Source organism: Schistocerca americana, chromosome 7, assembly GCF_021461395.2.
Source record: "Schistocerca americana isolate TAMUIC-IGC-003095 chromosome 7, iqSchAmer2.1, whole genome shotgun sequence".
Classification (NCBI taxonomy): Eukaryota; Metazoa; Arthropoda; class Insecta; order Orthoptera; family Acrididae; genus Schistocerca; species Schistocerca americana.
This window is the reverse complement of record NC_060125.1, coordinates 391,906,824-391,923,738: the sequence shown is the minus strand read 5'-3', so window position 1 is coordinate 391,923,738 and position 16,915 is coordinate 391,906,824. Positions and strand designations below refer to the sequence as shown.

The 16,915-nt window shown below is 41.5% G+C and overlaps 1 protein-coding gene across 1 annotated transcript in view; it reads left to right on the top strand.

Moving 5' to 3' along the window:
• Nucleotides 1–16,915, top strand: part of LOC124622329 (glutathione S-transferase D7-like) — a 97,223-nt gene that overhangs the window by 29,585 nt on the left and 50,723 nt on the right. Inside the window, exons 3-4 of the mRNA XM_047148006.1 lie at nucleotides 15,503–15,561; nucleotides 15,653–15,794. Of these exons, the coding sequence (XP_047003962.1) occupies nucleotides 15,503–15,561; nucleotides 15,653–15,794 (201 nt within the window). The remainder of the gene's footprint in view (nucleotides 1–15,502; nucleotides 15,562–15,652; nucleotides 15,795–16,915) is intronic.

The window sequence follows — 16,915 nt, the reverse complement described above, 5'->3', positions numbered from 1 at the left end:
CTCCACGGGTACACTTCTGCGAATGGTTCATCCAACAATGTGTCAATCCTCATATCAGTGCAAATGTTCTCTTTACGGATGAGGCTTCATTCCAGTGTGATCAAATTGTAAATTTTCACAATCAACATGTGTGGGCTGACGAGAATCCGCACGCAATTGTGCAATCACGTCATCAACACAGATTTTCTGTGAACGTTTGGGCAGACATTGTTGGTGATGTCTTGATTGGGCCCCATGTTCTTCCACCTACGCTCAATGGAGCACTTTATCATGATCTCATACGGGATACTCTACCTGTGCTGCTAGAACATGTGCCTTTACAAGTACGACACAGCATGTGGTTCATGCACGATGGAGCTCCTGCACATTTCAGTCGAAGTGTTCGTAAGCTTCTCAACAACAGATTCGGTGACCGATAGATTGGTAGAGGCGGACCAATTCCATGGCCTCCACGCTCTCCTGACCTCAACCCTCTTGACTTTCATTTATGGGGGTATTTGAAAGCTCTTGTCTGCGCAACCCCGGTACCAAATGTAGAGACTCTTCGTGCTCGTATTGTGGACGGCTGTGATACAATACGCCATTCTCCAGGGATGCATAAGCGCATCAGGGATTCCATGCGACGGAGGGTGGATGCATGTATCCTAGCTAACGGAAGACATTTTGAACATTTCCCCTAACAAAGTGTTTGAAGTCACGCTGGTACGTTCTGTTGCTGTGTGTTTCCATTCCATGATTAATGTGTAGCTTTTTGTAACTCCCTGTATAGGCATCACAGGTACTCATAGGCGCTTGCAGAAAGTCTATGGGGACCTGGCACTGAAAAAAGCATAGTTAGTCGTTGGGTGAGACATCTATCATCATCGCTACAAGGTCGCACAGAACTGTCTGATCGCTCTGATGCAGGATGTGACTCCTGCGGTTGGAACTTGCGGACACTCTCATCCAAGGTGATCGAGCTATCACAATCAAACACCTCACTGCATAGCTATATGTCTCTATTGGCTGGGCTGACACACTCTTACACCAGTTGAGGTACTCGAAGGTGTGTGCCTCCTGGGTTCCTCGCCACGAAAAAGAAGACCATAAGGGCAACAGAGGACCTTCTGTGGGAATTTCTTCTTCTCCATGAGACCACAATGTACAAGTCTGCACACCTGAGAGGAACTCTCAAAACCTCATTGGACTATTCTTCCTCATCCACCTTACAGCCCAGATATCACACCCTCTGACTTCACCCAATGAAGGATGCACCCTGCAGGAAGCAGTAGGTGGGCAGTGGGGAGCTTATTGATGCAGCAAGACGTTGGCTCCAACGTCGACCAGCAAAGTGGTACTATGCGAGCATACAGTGCCTTCCACTAAGGTGGTGTGAGGCCGTCGCATTGAACGAAGATAATGTTGAGAAATAGAGTTTTGTAGCCAAAAGTGTGGGGAATAATCTAATGTATTGGAATCCTGAGTAAAACCAACATGCTTTCAGAAACAAATGTGTTGCATTACTAACTGAACGCCCCTAGTATAAGAAACCATAGTTTGATGACTTAAGTTGTATTTGCAATTTTAGTCACATATGAACATGCAGAACACGTCACAGACCAAACTATCAAGTTGCTTCATAACTGATTTTGTTCATACTACATAGGTGGTAGTGTTAGTTGTATTGACTCCCCGGGATAGGACTACTTTTGCCGTTTCGGGATACGACTGCTTTTCCCACTTCACTTAGATTTTATTTCGGGGTTGGTTGCCCCAAGACAATTTCAAACTCAGAGCGTTTGGGCACAAGAGCTCTTTGCAATGTAGCAGCAGCGGCAACAACAGTGGTGTGTACAGTAGAGTGGAGTAGTAAGACACGGAACCACATGTAAGTAGCTTTGTCAGTTGACGGTATCACATTGTGGTACAGAAGCAGTCCGCTTCCATTTGTTGCGTTAGCTGCGCAGCAGGGAGCAGCGGCAGGCAGGAGTGTACACTTGCCCATTCACGTGAAACTGGTTTCGAACACCACCTCATTTCTTGTCGAGTGGAGCGGTTCGCAAGGTGTGGGATCACATCTCAGAGCGGCAGCTGATGGCAGTTACCCATCACCTTTGCAGTGCAGCAGTAGTGGACATGGGCATCACATCGTAGCCTGGCCTTGGGCCGCGTCCCTAGTAGAGTTGTAAAACTACCGTAGGCTATCATAAGTAAGCGTAGACTACGGTAGTTTTCCTAGTAGCTTTGGTAAGTTAAGAGCGTAACCGCGTTACTTGTATATTAGGTGTCCTGCATACCTATCAGGCATTACTTCCTTTCGAGCACTTTGTCTGCAAGTTCGAGCAGTGTCTTACTAGTTTCCCCTAAGAACTAAAAGCGGTCGACCGTCTATAAACTGAGTGAGAATATATAAACTGACACATAACTTATGGAACATTTTTGTTTTACGTAGTTCTCCTCTGGTCTGTTACTTAAAAATAAACAGTATTTATAGCGAAACTGAAGTTGTCAATGTTTAATTCAGGTTTTATTCGAAAACTGATGGTTTGTGACATGAAACAGACGGACACTGTAGAAAAATTTAAAAATTCGGATTTATTATATAGCGTTAGAAAACGCAATTTCCTCAAGAAAGATAAAATCAAACAAAATGGCAAACATATCAAACATCGCTTCAATACAGCTTTCGCACTTATCAGTAATAAGATGAAACTTCTGCCTTTGATCATGATGAAGATCGCTCTTGAGTACAAAATAACAACAATAATTATATAGGTTTTTTATGTCTATGCATGTAAACTGTATTTGCATCAAAGTAACTGGTTTGGTACATAAAAGCGCAAAAGTTCCACTATCAACTAATTTTTATTATTTATAAAATGCAATTAATATTTTCTAAGGATATAAAAATACACAACAAACTAAGACTGAAAGATGTGGGGGGTTTTAATTATGTACAAAGCAAACAAATAAAAAACAACGACAAGTCCCCGGCTTCCATTTTCTCTCAACAATTTTTTATGTTTCTTTCCCTACCAACGCTACCAACACTACTGGTAGTCGTACCATTTAATTTGTCATTTATGTGCTGTACCAAGACTACCGAACCGTAGATTTGGTAGAACGCAACTCTAGTCCTAACACAGCAGGCGGCTGACCATACAACTAACAGTGGCTTCCGTCATCGTAGGCAGTGTCTAATCATCACAGGCAGTGTCCGCGCATCAGACAGCGATCCATGTCGGGAGCATCATCTTGTCACTTCACTGGCGTTAGCGTCACAGCGCTAGTCGACGACAGCACCAACATCGACATCACGTGGCACCGGGTGCAGAGCACCAAGAAATAAATTTGCATTAATTATGAATACGTTGACTAAATATGGTAGCAACTTTGGGGAAATAAAATCTAGCTTTAGTAAATGAGCTTGAGGAGATGAAATCAAACTATGGGAATATAGAATCAAAAATTTGGGAAATACCTACATCTACACGAATACTCTGCAATTGACAATTGCCGGCCGAAGTGGCCGTGCGGTTAAAGGCGCTGCAGTCTGGAACCGCAAGACCGCTACGGTCGCAGGTTCGAATCCCACCTCGGGCTTGGATGTTTGTGATGTCCTTCGGTTAGTTAGGTTTAACTAGTTCTAAGTTCTAGCGGACTAATGACCTCAGCAGTTGAGTCCCATAGTGCTCAGAGCCAGTTTGAGTTCACAATTAAGTGCCTGGCAGAGGGTTTGTCGACCACCTTCTAGCTACTTTTTTACCGTTCCACACTCGAAAGGCGTGCGGGAAAAAAGAGCGCTTAAATCTTTCCGAGCGATCTCTAATTTCACTTATTTGATCATGATGATCATTTCTACTTAAATAGGTGGTCGCCAACAGAGTATTTTCACAATCGAAGGACAAAGTTGGTGTTTGAAATTACACAAGAAGGTACTGTTGGAGCGATAAACGCCTTTGTTTTATTGATAGCCATGCTAATACACGTATAATGTCTGTGGCACTATCTCTCCTATTTCACGATAATACAAAACTAGCAGCCCTTCTTAGAACGTTTTCGATGTACACCGTTAGTCCCGTTCGATGCAGATGCTACACCGCACAGCAACGCTCCAGAAGACGTCGGGCAAGCGTGATGTAAGCAGTCTCTTCAGTAGAAGTGCAGCCTTTTCTAAGTATTCTGCCAATAAATCACAGTCTTTGGTTTCCTTTCCCCACAATATTATATACGCGACCGTTCGAATTTAAGTTATTCGTAATTGTAATCCGTAAGTGTCTAGCTGAATTGCTCGGGTAGGCGCGCCGGCCCCGGATCGAATCCTCCCGGCGGATTAACAACGAAGGCAGGTGTGCCGGCCAGCCTGGATGTGGTTTTTAGGCGGTTTTCCACATCCTGATAGGCGACTATCGCTCTGGTCCCCACGTCTCGACTCAGTTACACGACTTGCAGACATCTGAAATATATTCACACTACTTCATGATTTACACTAGACGCAGACAGCTGGGGTACACTGATTCTGTCCTGGGGAGTACAGGGTGGTGGCAGTTGAATTGCAGTCTTTAGATTTATGTGATTTATTGTGTTACCGGAGTTTAGCGGATCTCTTTTAGTACTCTTGTGGATGAATTCACAGCTTTCATTATTTAGAGTCAGTTGTCACTTTTAGCACGAAACATATATCTTGTCTAAATAATTTTCAATTGGTTTTGATCATCTGATGACTTTACAAGACGGTAAATGACAGCATCATCTGCAGACAATCTAAGAGGACTGCTCAGATTGTCTCCTATGTCATTTACATAGACCAGGAACAGTAGGGGGCTTATAACACTTCCTCCGGGAACGCCAGATATTTCGATGACTTTCCGTCAGTTACTAGAAACTGTGGCCTTTCTGAGCGGACGACACGAATCCAGATCCAGTCACACAACTGAGGCGATACTCCTTAGGCACACAATCTGATTAGAAGTCTCTTGTGAGGAACGGTATCGAAAGCCTTCTAAAATCTAATAATGTGGAATTAATTTGACATCCCCTGTCGATAGCATTCATTACTTCGTGAGAATAAGGAGCTAGTTGTGTCTCACAAGTATGATATTTTCTAAATTTCTCAATAAATCGTTTTCTTCGAGGTAATTTATAATATTCGACCACAGTATATGTTCTAAGCTAGAAAAGTCAACTAAACAGTTTGTCAAATGGTACTCTACGAGATACAAAATTACTCGCAGAGAGGGCATTAGCTCGCTGGATGCATTATTTGCTAAATCATAGCAGAAAATCATGTTCACCATATATCTTATCATGTAGTAGGCTTCCATTTCTAGCAGGCTACACACAACGATACACAACCGGAGTTGCGAGAAGTTTAGTCTAACACATTACCACTGAAACTGCAGCGCAATACAGCTGGAACCACACAAAACTGACTGCTTAGCCTAAAGTCGTGTTCACACCGAACGGGCCGCGTCACGCAGCGCAGAACGGCGCAGAACCGCGCACAATTGAACAGACTGTTTGTAGGTGCGGAACATGGTTCCGATGTAGGCCAGCGCTCGTCAATGAAAAAGGAAGACGAAACTTTGAAAACTCTAAATGTTGGTTTCGTAGGCGTCTATCACCAGCTTATGGGAGGAAAAGTATGTTGTAAGAGGTTATAATAAATGAATTGGGTTCTGAACAGGTGATAAATGACATGATTATTGCCAGCATAAAATATGTTGTTGTTGTGGTCTTCAGTCCTGAGAACTGAAATATATTTGCAGTCAAAGCGAACACTTATGTTTTGTCACATAGCTTTTTCTTTGCTGTAACTATGTGCCAGAGAGCAGGTATATTTATATACATTGCTAGAACCAGTCTAACACTTGTGATCAATCAGACTGTCGTTGGTAATATAACCCGAAGCAGTAATAACTCCTTCTCGTAGCACTGTTCCTACAGTAGAGAATTGATGGCATTACTACCCCCAGTGATAACACGAGGAAGACTTACAGGATGTAATGAAGAGAATGAAGAGTCTACTGACCACAGGATACGGAAATCTAAGGAAGACGAAAGTAATGAGGAGTAACAGAAATCAGAGTAGGTGAGAAACTTACCATCGAAACCACGAAGTAGACGAAGTGAAATAATTCTGCTGTCTTGGAAGCAAAACAACATGTGACCGAAGAAGCAAGGACATAAGAGGCACGTCTTATGGGAGTGAATAATGGATTGTGGGGAAACCTGAAAAGAAAAGGATCAAAGTGTTTGAGATGTGTTGATACAGAACTATATTCCAAATTAGATGGACTGACAAAGTAAGAAGTGCAGCTGTTCTCCTCAGAATCGATGAGAACAGAAACATGTAGAACAAATTGACAACACGGGAGACGATGATAGGACATGCGTTAAGAAATCAGGGAATATCTGCGATTGAACTAGAGGAAGCAGGAGGAAGTAAACACAGTAGCAGAAGAGAAAAGTTGGGATATATCCGACAAATAACTTAACTGAGGATGTTATCTGGACTACTGAGTTATTCTTCATTATAGAATTCTCCTACACCAAGGACAACCATAAAATCTCTAGGGTGTAAGTTTTTTGGTCACCTATAAAATTTAGTTCTTGTAGCCTGACACGTCTCGAAACTGATCGGCTCATTTCTATAACAAATGGCAGTTTTAGAGTCTTGTCCTCCGCCATCACTCCTGGATAAATTTCAGTAGAGGGCCGTCATTCAACCAATGGTAATGAAACAGTACACTAATTATACAAATGCAGTGAATAATAGAGAGAGAATGGCAATAACACTGCGTTTTTTCAATTCCTTTAAATTTTTGGTGTACTTCTCCAAAGTAGCCACGCAAAGCATCTCAGTGACTGCTCCTGAAAAGTGCTGATGTACTGGAAAAGTATATATTCTTTATTTCAAATTTGCCTTACTACCAGTAAAATATAGGAGGCAAAATTATGAAGTGTGTTCAATAATTAATGCAACACGTTTTTACTGAAAGTAGGTTGGTTTTATTCAGTATTCCAATACACGATACCATACCCGAATCTTCTGGCTCCAAAACGCTATTTTTCAACATAATCTCCAGACAGTGCGTCAGCTTTGCGCCACCTTACTGGGAAGGCCTGTATCCCCGCATGGTACCACCCTACTGGTCGACGTAGGAGCCAACGTCTTGTTGCATCAGTAACCTGTCCAATCCACCCACCGCTTCTACGGAGTACGTCCTTCATTGAGCCAAACAGATGGAAGTCAGAAGGTGCGAGATCCGGACCGTCTGGTGGATGAGGAAGAACAGTCGAATGAAGTTCTGTGAGCTATTCTCGGCTGCTCAGACTTGGGTGAGGCTTGCGTTGTCATAGAGAAGGAGAAGTAAGGGGTTTTTTTATGGCGACGAACATGCTGAAGTTGTTTATTCAATTTTCTGAGGGTAGTACAGTACACATGAATTGATCGCTGCACCACGAGCGAGAATTAAACAGAAAAACCCCTTCAGGTTCCCTGAAGACCATTGCCATGATTTCACTAGTTGAGAGTGCGGCTTACCTTTTTTGGATTTCCGTTTTGTCCTCGATTCGAAGTGATGAGCCCATGTTTCATCGCCTGTGTCGATGTTCGAAAAAAAAAAATTGTCACGAGCCTTATAATGCGCAAGCAGTTCCGGCACAGTTGGCCTGCTGTTACTCCTTATGGTGTTCTGTTAGGCTGTGAAGAACCCAACCCAAGGGCACACAGCTTTGAGTGGTGGCGGTAGAAGGAAAGCTGAAGTTTTAAATTTCACGTTTAAGAAATCATTCACACAGGAGTACCGAACAAACATATTGTTACTTGACTGTCGTACGGACTCCCACATGCAGGAATAGAAATAGGCATCCATAGTGTGGAGAAGCAACTGAAAGAGCCGTAAACAAATAAGTCGCCAGCTCCAGACGGAATCCCAGTTCAGTTTTACACAGACTACTGCGCCGAATTGGCCCCTTACTTAGCTTTCATTTATCGCGAATCTCTCACCCAACTCAAAGTCGCAGGTGACCGGAAAAAAGCGCAGGTGACTCCTGTATATAACAAAGGTAAAAGAGTGGCGCCCTTATGATTACAGACCAGTGTCATCGGTTTGCTGCAGAATTCTTGAACGCACTGTGAGTTCGAATATAACAAATTTCCTAGAGACAGGATAGCTTTTGACAACAATGAAAGCGGATTTAGAAAGCATCGCTCATGCGAAACTCAACTTGCTCTTCCCTCACATAAGCTACAAACCATCGATTGAGGGCAACAGGCAGATCCCACATTCCTAGATTTCCGGAAAGCGTTTGGCACGGTATCCCGCTGCAGATTGTTAACGAAGGTACGAGCATGCAGAATAGTCCCTACGTTAACCTTGACGACGAGTGTTCATCAGATGAAAGGGCATTGTCAGGAGTGCCACAGGGAAGTGTGACAGGACAGCTTTTATTCTCTGGGCACATATATGACCTGACGGACAGGGTGAAGCAGTTTACGGTGGTTTGGCGATGACGCTGTGGTGTATTCGAAGGTGTGATCGTTGAGTGGCTGTAGGAATATACAAGATGACTTAGACAGTATTCCTAGTTAGTGTGTTGAATGGTAGCTTTATATAACTGTAGAAAAGTGTAAGTTCGAGCACAATCCCGGAACTAGCACGTGTATGTAGGCTGTTTAGGTTTTTATGTTGGTAACGTCACGTAGCACTCTGTATGAAAATCACTGACTGTGCTGTGTGCAGTCTGTGGCTGGTTTGCGTTGTTGGAATTTGCTATTGTAGTGTTGGATAGTTGGCTGTTAACAGAGCGTAGCGTTGCTCAGTTGGAGGTAAGCCGCCAGCAGTGGTGGATGTGGGGAGAGAGATGGCGGAGTTTTGAGTGCGGATGATCTGGACGTGTGTCCATCAGAGACAGTAAATTTGTAAGACTGGATGTCATTAACTTTATATATATATATATATATATATATATATATATATATATATATATATAAATGACTTAGGAACACTATTAAGGTAAATACATTGTTTGTTCTTTATCAAAACCTTTCATTTGCTAACTATGCCTATCAGTAGTTAGTGACTTCAGTAGTTAGAATATTTATTTAGCTGGTAGTATTGGCGCTTGCTGTATTGCAGTAGTTCGAGTAATGAAGATTTTTGTGAGGTAAGTGATTCATGAAAGGTATAGGTTATTGTTAGTGAGGGCCATTCTTTTGTAGGGATTATTGAAAGTCAGATTGCGTTGCGCTAAAAATATTGTGTCTCAGTTTAGTGATGATCAAAATAAGTAAAGAGAGAAATGTCTGAGTACGTTCAGTTTTGCTCAGCTGTTTGAAAATCAAATAATGTAGAGGTTTATCAGCACAGTCATTCATAAATTTTTCTAAGGGCACGTTTCACACGTGAGGATTGTAGTAGAGAAGGCGAATGGTCTGCTTCGATTTATTGGATCAATTTTAGGAACGTGTGATTCATCTGTGAAGGAGACCCAAGTAGAACACTAGTGCCAACCATTTTCTAGTACTGCTTGGGTGTTTTGTATTCCCAACAGGCAGGATTAAAGGAACATATAGAAACAATCCAGAGTTGGGCTACTATATTTGTTACCGGTAGTTCCGAACAACACAAGTATTACAGAGGTGCTTCTGGGACTCAAATTGGTGTCCAGGGTGGGAAGGTGACTTTCTTTTCAAGGAACGCTACTGACAAAATTTAGAGAACCGGCGTTTGGAGTTGACTGCAGAATGATTCTACTGCCACTAACGAACATTTCGCGTAATGATCAGAAAGATAAAGTAAGAGAAGTTAGGGCTATGTGGAGGCATACAGAGAGTCGCCTTCCTCTCGCTCTGTTTGCAATTGGAACAGGAAAGAAAATGATTAGTAGTGGTATGTGGTGCCCTCCATCATACACCGTAGAGTGGTTTGTGGAGTTTATATGTAGATGTATATTATCTGAAAAGTTTACTTTCACACCACTCAACTTTCGTGTAGATTTATTGCTCCAATAGACAAACTGTAGAAGGCTGTTAAACACAATACAGCTGCTGTTCTGTAAACTATCTGATAGTTTACAACACTTAAAGGAATTTGGGACAGAGTTCGAGTATTGTAAACACACTTTGTTGGCATTTAATACACTTAGCCTGTCTTCCATACGATGAAAAACACTGTAGCTATAAACCAAGGTTCCAATCCAAAAACAGCATATTTTTCAGCCAAGGAAGACATAAAAGTTTCTCACAGATATTGTAAGGCTTTTGTGAGTGTGACGAAGTGAACTACTTCCATGAGCAGTCAAATGAAGTCCTAAACTGTTAAGCTATGCCGTAATATATGAACCTTTATGCCACAGAAAACAAACTGGAAATGCTATCTGACCATGAATGTTTAACATAATAGTCATGTACAATACCATAGTTGTAACTAAAATGAATTTTACATATTATTAAATAATAAGTAAGATTTCTTCGAGAAACTGTCGTAAAATCGAATAGTATGTCTGCAGTTGGCTTATAGCTCCAACCACTGCGGTTGAGGATGTTCCCTCTGATGTATAATGATTGATTATAGATTTGAAAGACTAATTAAAAATACTTTTCTGGACCATTCGATTCAGAATACAAGTTGAGAATATGCTTTTCACCCTTGCTATCATATATTCCATACTATATCTCAATAACATAACAGCTAACTCTGCACTATATTTCGAAAATGATCATGCATAACAGCAGCTGCTGACTTGCCTTGCCCCACTTGACACCTTATTTCATGCAAAGAAATAGTGGTTGTTATTAGTGGTTTGCAGTTGAAAAACATGAATAATTCACTTAACTGTTCGTGTCATCTCAGAGCATTTATGTTCCACAGTCGAAATCAACAAGTCTGTAAAATACAATGGCGTCACAGCAGAGGAGAAATGAAGTTTCTTAGTTTGATTAAAACAGTTTGAAGAAGAATATACATACATTTAAAGCAGGTTTTTAAAGCAGATTGTATATATGATATTTTCTCAAATCCATGGATTAATTTCAACAAAATTTGTCACACAAACCAAACGTCGAGAGTATCAGCACTGTGCAGTCCAGAACTTGCTGGCGTCAATACAAGTGGAGATATGGGCAGAAGTGTGTTTTTACAGCTCCTGCCATATAGTGCTTGCCCACCACAACAGACATATCGTTTAGTACTAGTATCAGTCTGCTTCATCGACATGTTTTGGAGGGCAACTTAAAAGTCAGGGGAAAAACTGTTTTCCAGTCCCATTGCTATAGGCTGCCTTGCATGATGTGTGTTGTGTTGTAGTAGTATCAGCCCCGGTTTATCGACCTCCTTTGCATGGTAGCCTGTATGTCAGGAATAGAAAACGGTTTTCAAGCCTCTGATGTGTAGGCTGCCCTTCAAAATGGGCGTTCTGTGGAAACAGTGCTAGGCTGCTTTATCAAAGCGTTTTATAGGAGGTACAAGTGCAGATGAGCATGTCTCAGGGAAAGTTGAGATGTATGTAGGAGGCGATGGACAGATGGATGGATGGATACGGAAAGAGGGATGGGAGGTGATGGACAGAGAGAGGGGGCAAGAGGGAATGGACAGGGAGAGGGGGAAGAGGAGATAGATAGGAAGGAGTAGGAGGAGGGGGAAGTGGACATAGGGAGGGTTATAGGAGATAGACAAGGAGTGGCATGAGGATAGCATGGACATAGAAAAGGAGAGAAGGAGATGTACAGCTAGAGGCGCTAGAAGGAGATGGTTAGAGAGAGGGAGATGCAGAAGGCAGTTGAAAGGTTTAGTGCGGTAGAAGGCAGGTGGAAAAGGACGAGGAGGGAGTAGGAGATAAACAGAGGGGAATTTATAGACAGAGAGATGGGGAGGAAGATATAGTTAGGGATGCGTGTATGATTAGATGGACAAAGAGAGGGGAGGAGGAGATTTAGAGACAGAGAGAACGGGGAGGAAGAGGTAGACAGATAGAGGTGGGATAATGAGATGGACACAGAGACGGAGGGAGAGGTGGACACAGAGAGGGGGAGGGGGAGGTGAGAGAAGATACAGGGAAGAGAGTAGTGTGTACATGTACAGCCAGTGTTCCTCCCAAAACAGAACAAAACTCCATGCAGAACAGAAATAGGGAAGATAATGACGATCGGTCATTCAAACCAAGAGCATATCGCAAAAACTGTCCATTGACTGGTGGCCAAACCAAATACCACAGATGGCCAACCTAAATACCACAGATTCGAATGCAACAGTGGGGTTACAACTGCTTTACTCAAAGAGCTTATTACGACTAATCGAAGCTGACTATAGAAGAAACACGCAGAGCATTGCAAAGATAATGTCGCGAATTAAGTGAAGCATAATTATGGTGAGCAAAAAATGAAATTGAAAATGAACGGGCAACATTCAGTGTGTATCAGGGCGTTTTATAAAACTGCTTTGTTGCCAATAGCACTGTCTTATCGTTGACACAACCACTTTGTTGGTTCCTTGGCTATCTTCTTTTACACAGAAGTCATAGTTTGATTTTAGGTAACCACACATTTCTATTTTATTAAAATCTCAGAAAAATCTTGCGGCATATTGAGACCCCTAAGATAATAGTATCGTGCACGGAGTTACTGCATTATCCCAGGCAGCTCATCATGGAGAATTTATTATGTTGCTAATTGTGAAAGGCACGGCAGGTTTTCTTCTTTAACATTAAAGATGTCCATTCTCTAACTGTTCTTGTAGTGCACTAGTACATAGCTGCGCCCTCTGGTGGCAATCACATACAGGTGCAGTCATGTCTCTGGAATATGAGAAATAAGACATGTGCAGGTTTGAAAACGTCAGCAAGTCTCAATTTATTTGAGATATTTATGACTACGCGTGTGCACGCATATGGCAAGGAGAGTGGGGGAGAGATTGGACGCAGCCATTTGTGGAGTTTAAAACTGATGGAATAACGACATTTAACTATCATAAGTTTGCCAAAGTGGTACATTTTTCCGCAAATTCGCTAGAATATGGATAATAGTTGTCGTCTTCCACTACAGACGATGTGGAATGTCTTAGCAACATAACTATGCAAGAAATAACAGGCAATATTAACATTTTCTCAGCTAGGAGAAGTGTTGCACTGTGTGTACGAAAGTGCAGTGTCTGATGTTGTACATGTTCCAGTGCCACGGAGGCAGCCTCTGGTCGCTGCATAACCCGCGTCCTGATCATTGGGTTCTGGCAGATGGTGTATCAGTTTTACATAAACTATGACGACTTTTTAAAAATGATACAGATTATTTAGACATGGAAATAACATAGTGGCTCTTAATTTGTGGGTCATTTGGCCTAGAACAAAAAGATCGGACCATAGACGTCGCTAGTCTTTCAAATTACATCACATTAGGTTACAGTTGTTGCACTTTGACCGTTAGCAGAATAAATATAACCTCGATGAGCTGTGACAATGCTTAGCTACACGTCTGTCGGAACAACAATCAGATATTAGATTGATCGTTTATGGGTTCGCAGCAAGGCGGTACGAATTGTCGTGGGGTCGGCTGGGGCCGTTCTCGGCAGAAAGATGAGCAGGAAGTCGTTAAGAGCCGACGTTAAACTTTTGCCATAATGTGTGTTCGTTGTGGTGTATGGAGAATATTTAACGGGTCGGCTGGGGCCGTTCTCGGCAGAAAGATGAGCAGGAAGTCGTTAAGAGCCGACGTTAAGCTTTTGCCATAATGTGTGTCCGTTGTGGTGTATGGAGACTATTTAACATTGACTGAAGTTCAAGGAATGTCGTCCAGGATTGAGTCATTTATGAACGTGTTATTTGAATCTCGTGGCATGATTTTATTATTCTGATGCAATAACTACTATTGACAAAAGGATATAATAAGTGAATGGTAGCTTCTTAGTCTGCTTTGCATTCTGAACTTTGTCCAAGGGACAATTGATCATCAAAAAGGACAGATGTATTTCTCAACATGGTGAAGCAAATGACGCCTCACATCAGTAGTGTCAATGTGTTCTGTACTGCAATAGAAGAAATGTTTGTATATTTTGATTAATAATACAGTCATCTCCTGGTTTCTTTTGAATGCTATTTTACTTTGTTACAAAAATAGAACTACAGCCATTGTCAAGTGCACCTTAAACTGTAAGTTAGATCACTAGTGCCAATAAGTGAGCCATGTGTGTTTTGTAAGGCTACAGAAGAAATATTTACGTTTGGTTTCTTTAATATGCTTTTTTTACTTTTGTACAAAGATAGAACCACGGTCGTCGCCAAGTGTATATTAAATCTGTGAGTTAGACCAGTAGTGCCTTTAGGTGAGCCATAAGTGTTTTTTACTATTCTAGAACACGGATAAAGACAATTTTGGTGTGAGAATAACATTGTGACAGTTAATTTGAGGGTTCATTGTGCCTTGCAACAAGTGGGTACAGAGACAGAAGAACAGTCATGTTTATTCGCCAAGTGAGGTACAAAGAACAAGATGTTCAACCTTGGGGTACATACTGACTGGCTGTTTTATTTTAATGCCCAGTAAAATAATAGGTTGTGACTGGGAGATCTAAATATCTGTGTGCTTACCCAGAAGCTATATGACTGGCTTATTCGGGATACGAAGATGGAACCACAGTCGGGCTTAGGGATCAAGTATAAATTAACCAGTAACTTAGATCAGTAGTTGCAATCAGTGAGGCATATTTGTTTTGTACTCTTGTAGCAGGAATCCGTACGTACTTTGTTGAGTAATATAGACAATTTTTGGTCTCTCTAAAATTCTGTTTCACTTTGGTTTAAAAATCGAAACAAAGTCGTTGCCAAGTGTACCTTAGTCTGCAAGTTGTCTGTGTTGTAGACTTCTTGCCAGATTTCCCCTTCAAGACTTGCTTTAAACGTCTGCATTCCATTCGGAGACATATCTCCAAAGCCTTTCTTCTCTACTTTTGAATATGACTCTGCCCTGATTACATATATAACCTCAGTAATAGTGGAATTGAGGTAAACGCACCTATTTTTTCGCTAAGTTCAGTTGAAAAGTTATGGGAGGTTTTAAGCTCCACAATCTTAAAGGAAAGAATAAAATTAAGGACACTTGTATTCCACTACTTATCACTTGCAGTGTTTTGTTGTGGTCACTTCGCAAAACGCCCATAAACATTCTGAAAGTACATCTGAGAAGAACTTGCCCTGGTGCTTAATTATTTGCGTCCTAACGAAAATAACGAGGTAATCATCTGTGCAGATGACTACTGGTGAAGGATTGTATGGTTCTGATAAGAAGTGTACTTCGACTAGTTCCCTTGTAATCAGCACCTTTCATAAAAAAATATGTTATTGCTATTTAGGAAACCATGGCCGTCACTGCCTGCCAGTATTACAACAAACGAATCTTACGCACTCTTCTGGTGTGTTGTATGATTTTTCTGTTAGTAGTTAGCGAAAAATTGGGGCATTTTAGTCTTCACTTGACTCTGTTAGTGTATAAAGGGTATGACTTGCTGAAAACAAGCTTCTTTTGTTTCAGATAAATCCCGAACACACAGTGCCATCCTTGGACGACAATGGTTTTATTCTTCACGACAGGTACGTTCAGAGACGAATTTCTGTGCCATCTCATACATTTCATTCTCACAACCACTGTAACGCTGTAAGAATGATATTCCACTTGTGGTAGCCACGCAATCGCCACTTACCTTGTATCGAAGTACGGCAAAGATGACTCCCTCTATCCGAAGGATGTGAAGCAGAGGGCACTGGTCGACCAGAGGCTATTTTTCCATGGGACGAAACTCTTCCCTCGTCTAAGGGCTACGGCAGTAAGTGTATTTGTATAGATTTTTTTGCAAAGTTTTGTTTTAAAGCTTACAAATTGTTGGATGAACGTCTAATTTTGAAGTAATATGAAAATTAATGAAGCGAGCAGTTGTTTAAATGAATCTTGATAAAAATTCAAAGCGGTGCAAAGACTGGCATATTACTTCAAATGTTCAGAGTGGAGTTATGCACTTCACAAAAAGCTAAAATGTAGTATTCTATGACTATAATGTCCCTGAGTTACAATGGAATCAGTCACCTGCACAATCACCAGAGTGCAACACTTTGTAGGGATATGAACAGGAATAATCGTGTAAGCTCTGCCGTAAATATAGCAGCTGACTGACTACGTTTCATTGGTAGGATGCTGGGAAAATGTAGTTAGTCCATAAAAGAGACTGCTTACAAAATCCTTGTGCCACTCACACTAGTGTAATGCTCAAGTCTATGAGACTCATACCAGATAGTACTAACTGGGAATACTGAAAGTACACAAAGAAGGGCAGCACAAACGCTCAAAAGTTTGTTTTAATAACGAAAGAGTATCAGGGAAATGCTGTAGAACCTGAAATCGCACAGGGTTTAGAGAGGCCAACCCTCTGACTAGTTACTGACCGCACAGACACATGTAAGTTGCCACGCATCTCTTGCTACAGATTCATTGAAAGAAAACCGTAAGACATTATACAACGGGGCATTCCCTTTACCATTAACTGCACAGTATATATGTAAGTGTAGAGAATTTTGTATTGGGATAAGTGGCTATTTTAATTAATAATTTGGCACCCGCGAAGTCTCTATACAATTTATACCAGAATATTTACCAGCTTTCACTATAAGACAGCCCACCACGCTCGTTTCATCAAGAAATATGTATATGGGGAGCCACAACTGCATGAGCCTGTAGGTTACATTATACTTCACAGACTGTCTTTGTAAAAGGAGTGCTACATTTGAAACGTTTATCTTGCCACTGTTGTTGTTAATCATAGGCAAACAGTATACCCTTGACCTGAGTTATGATAAAACCTTGCTATAAAATGTTGTCTGCTCTACCTGAACAGTGCAAGGTTGTTAATCAAAATTTCCATGACAAACACAAAACAAAGATTTAGGCCTTGGG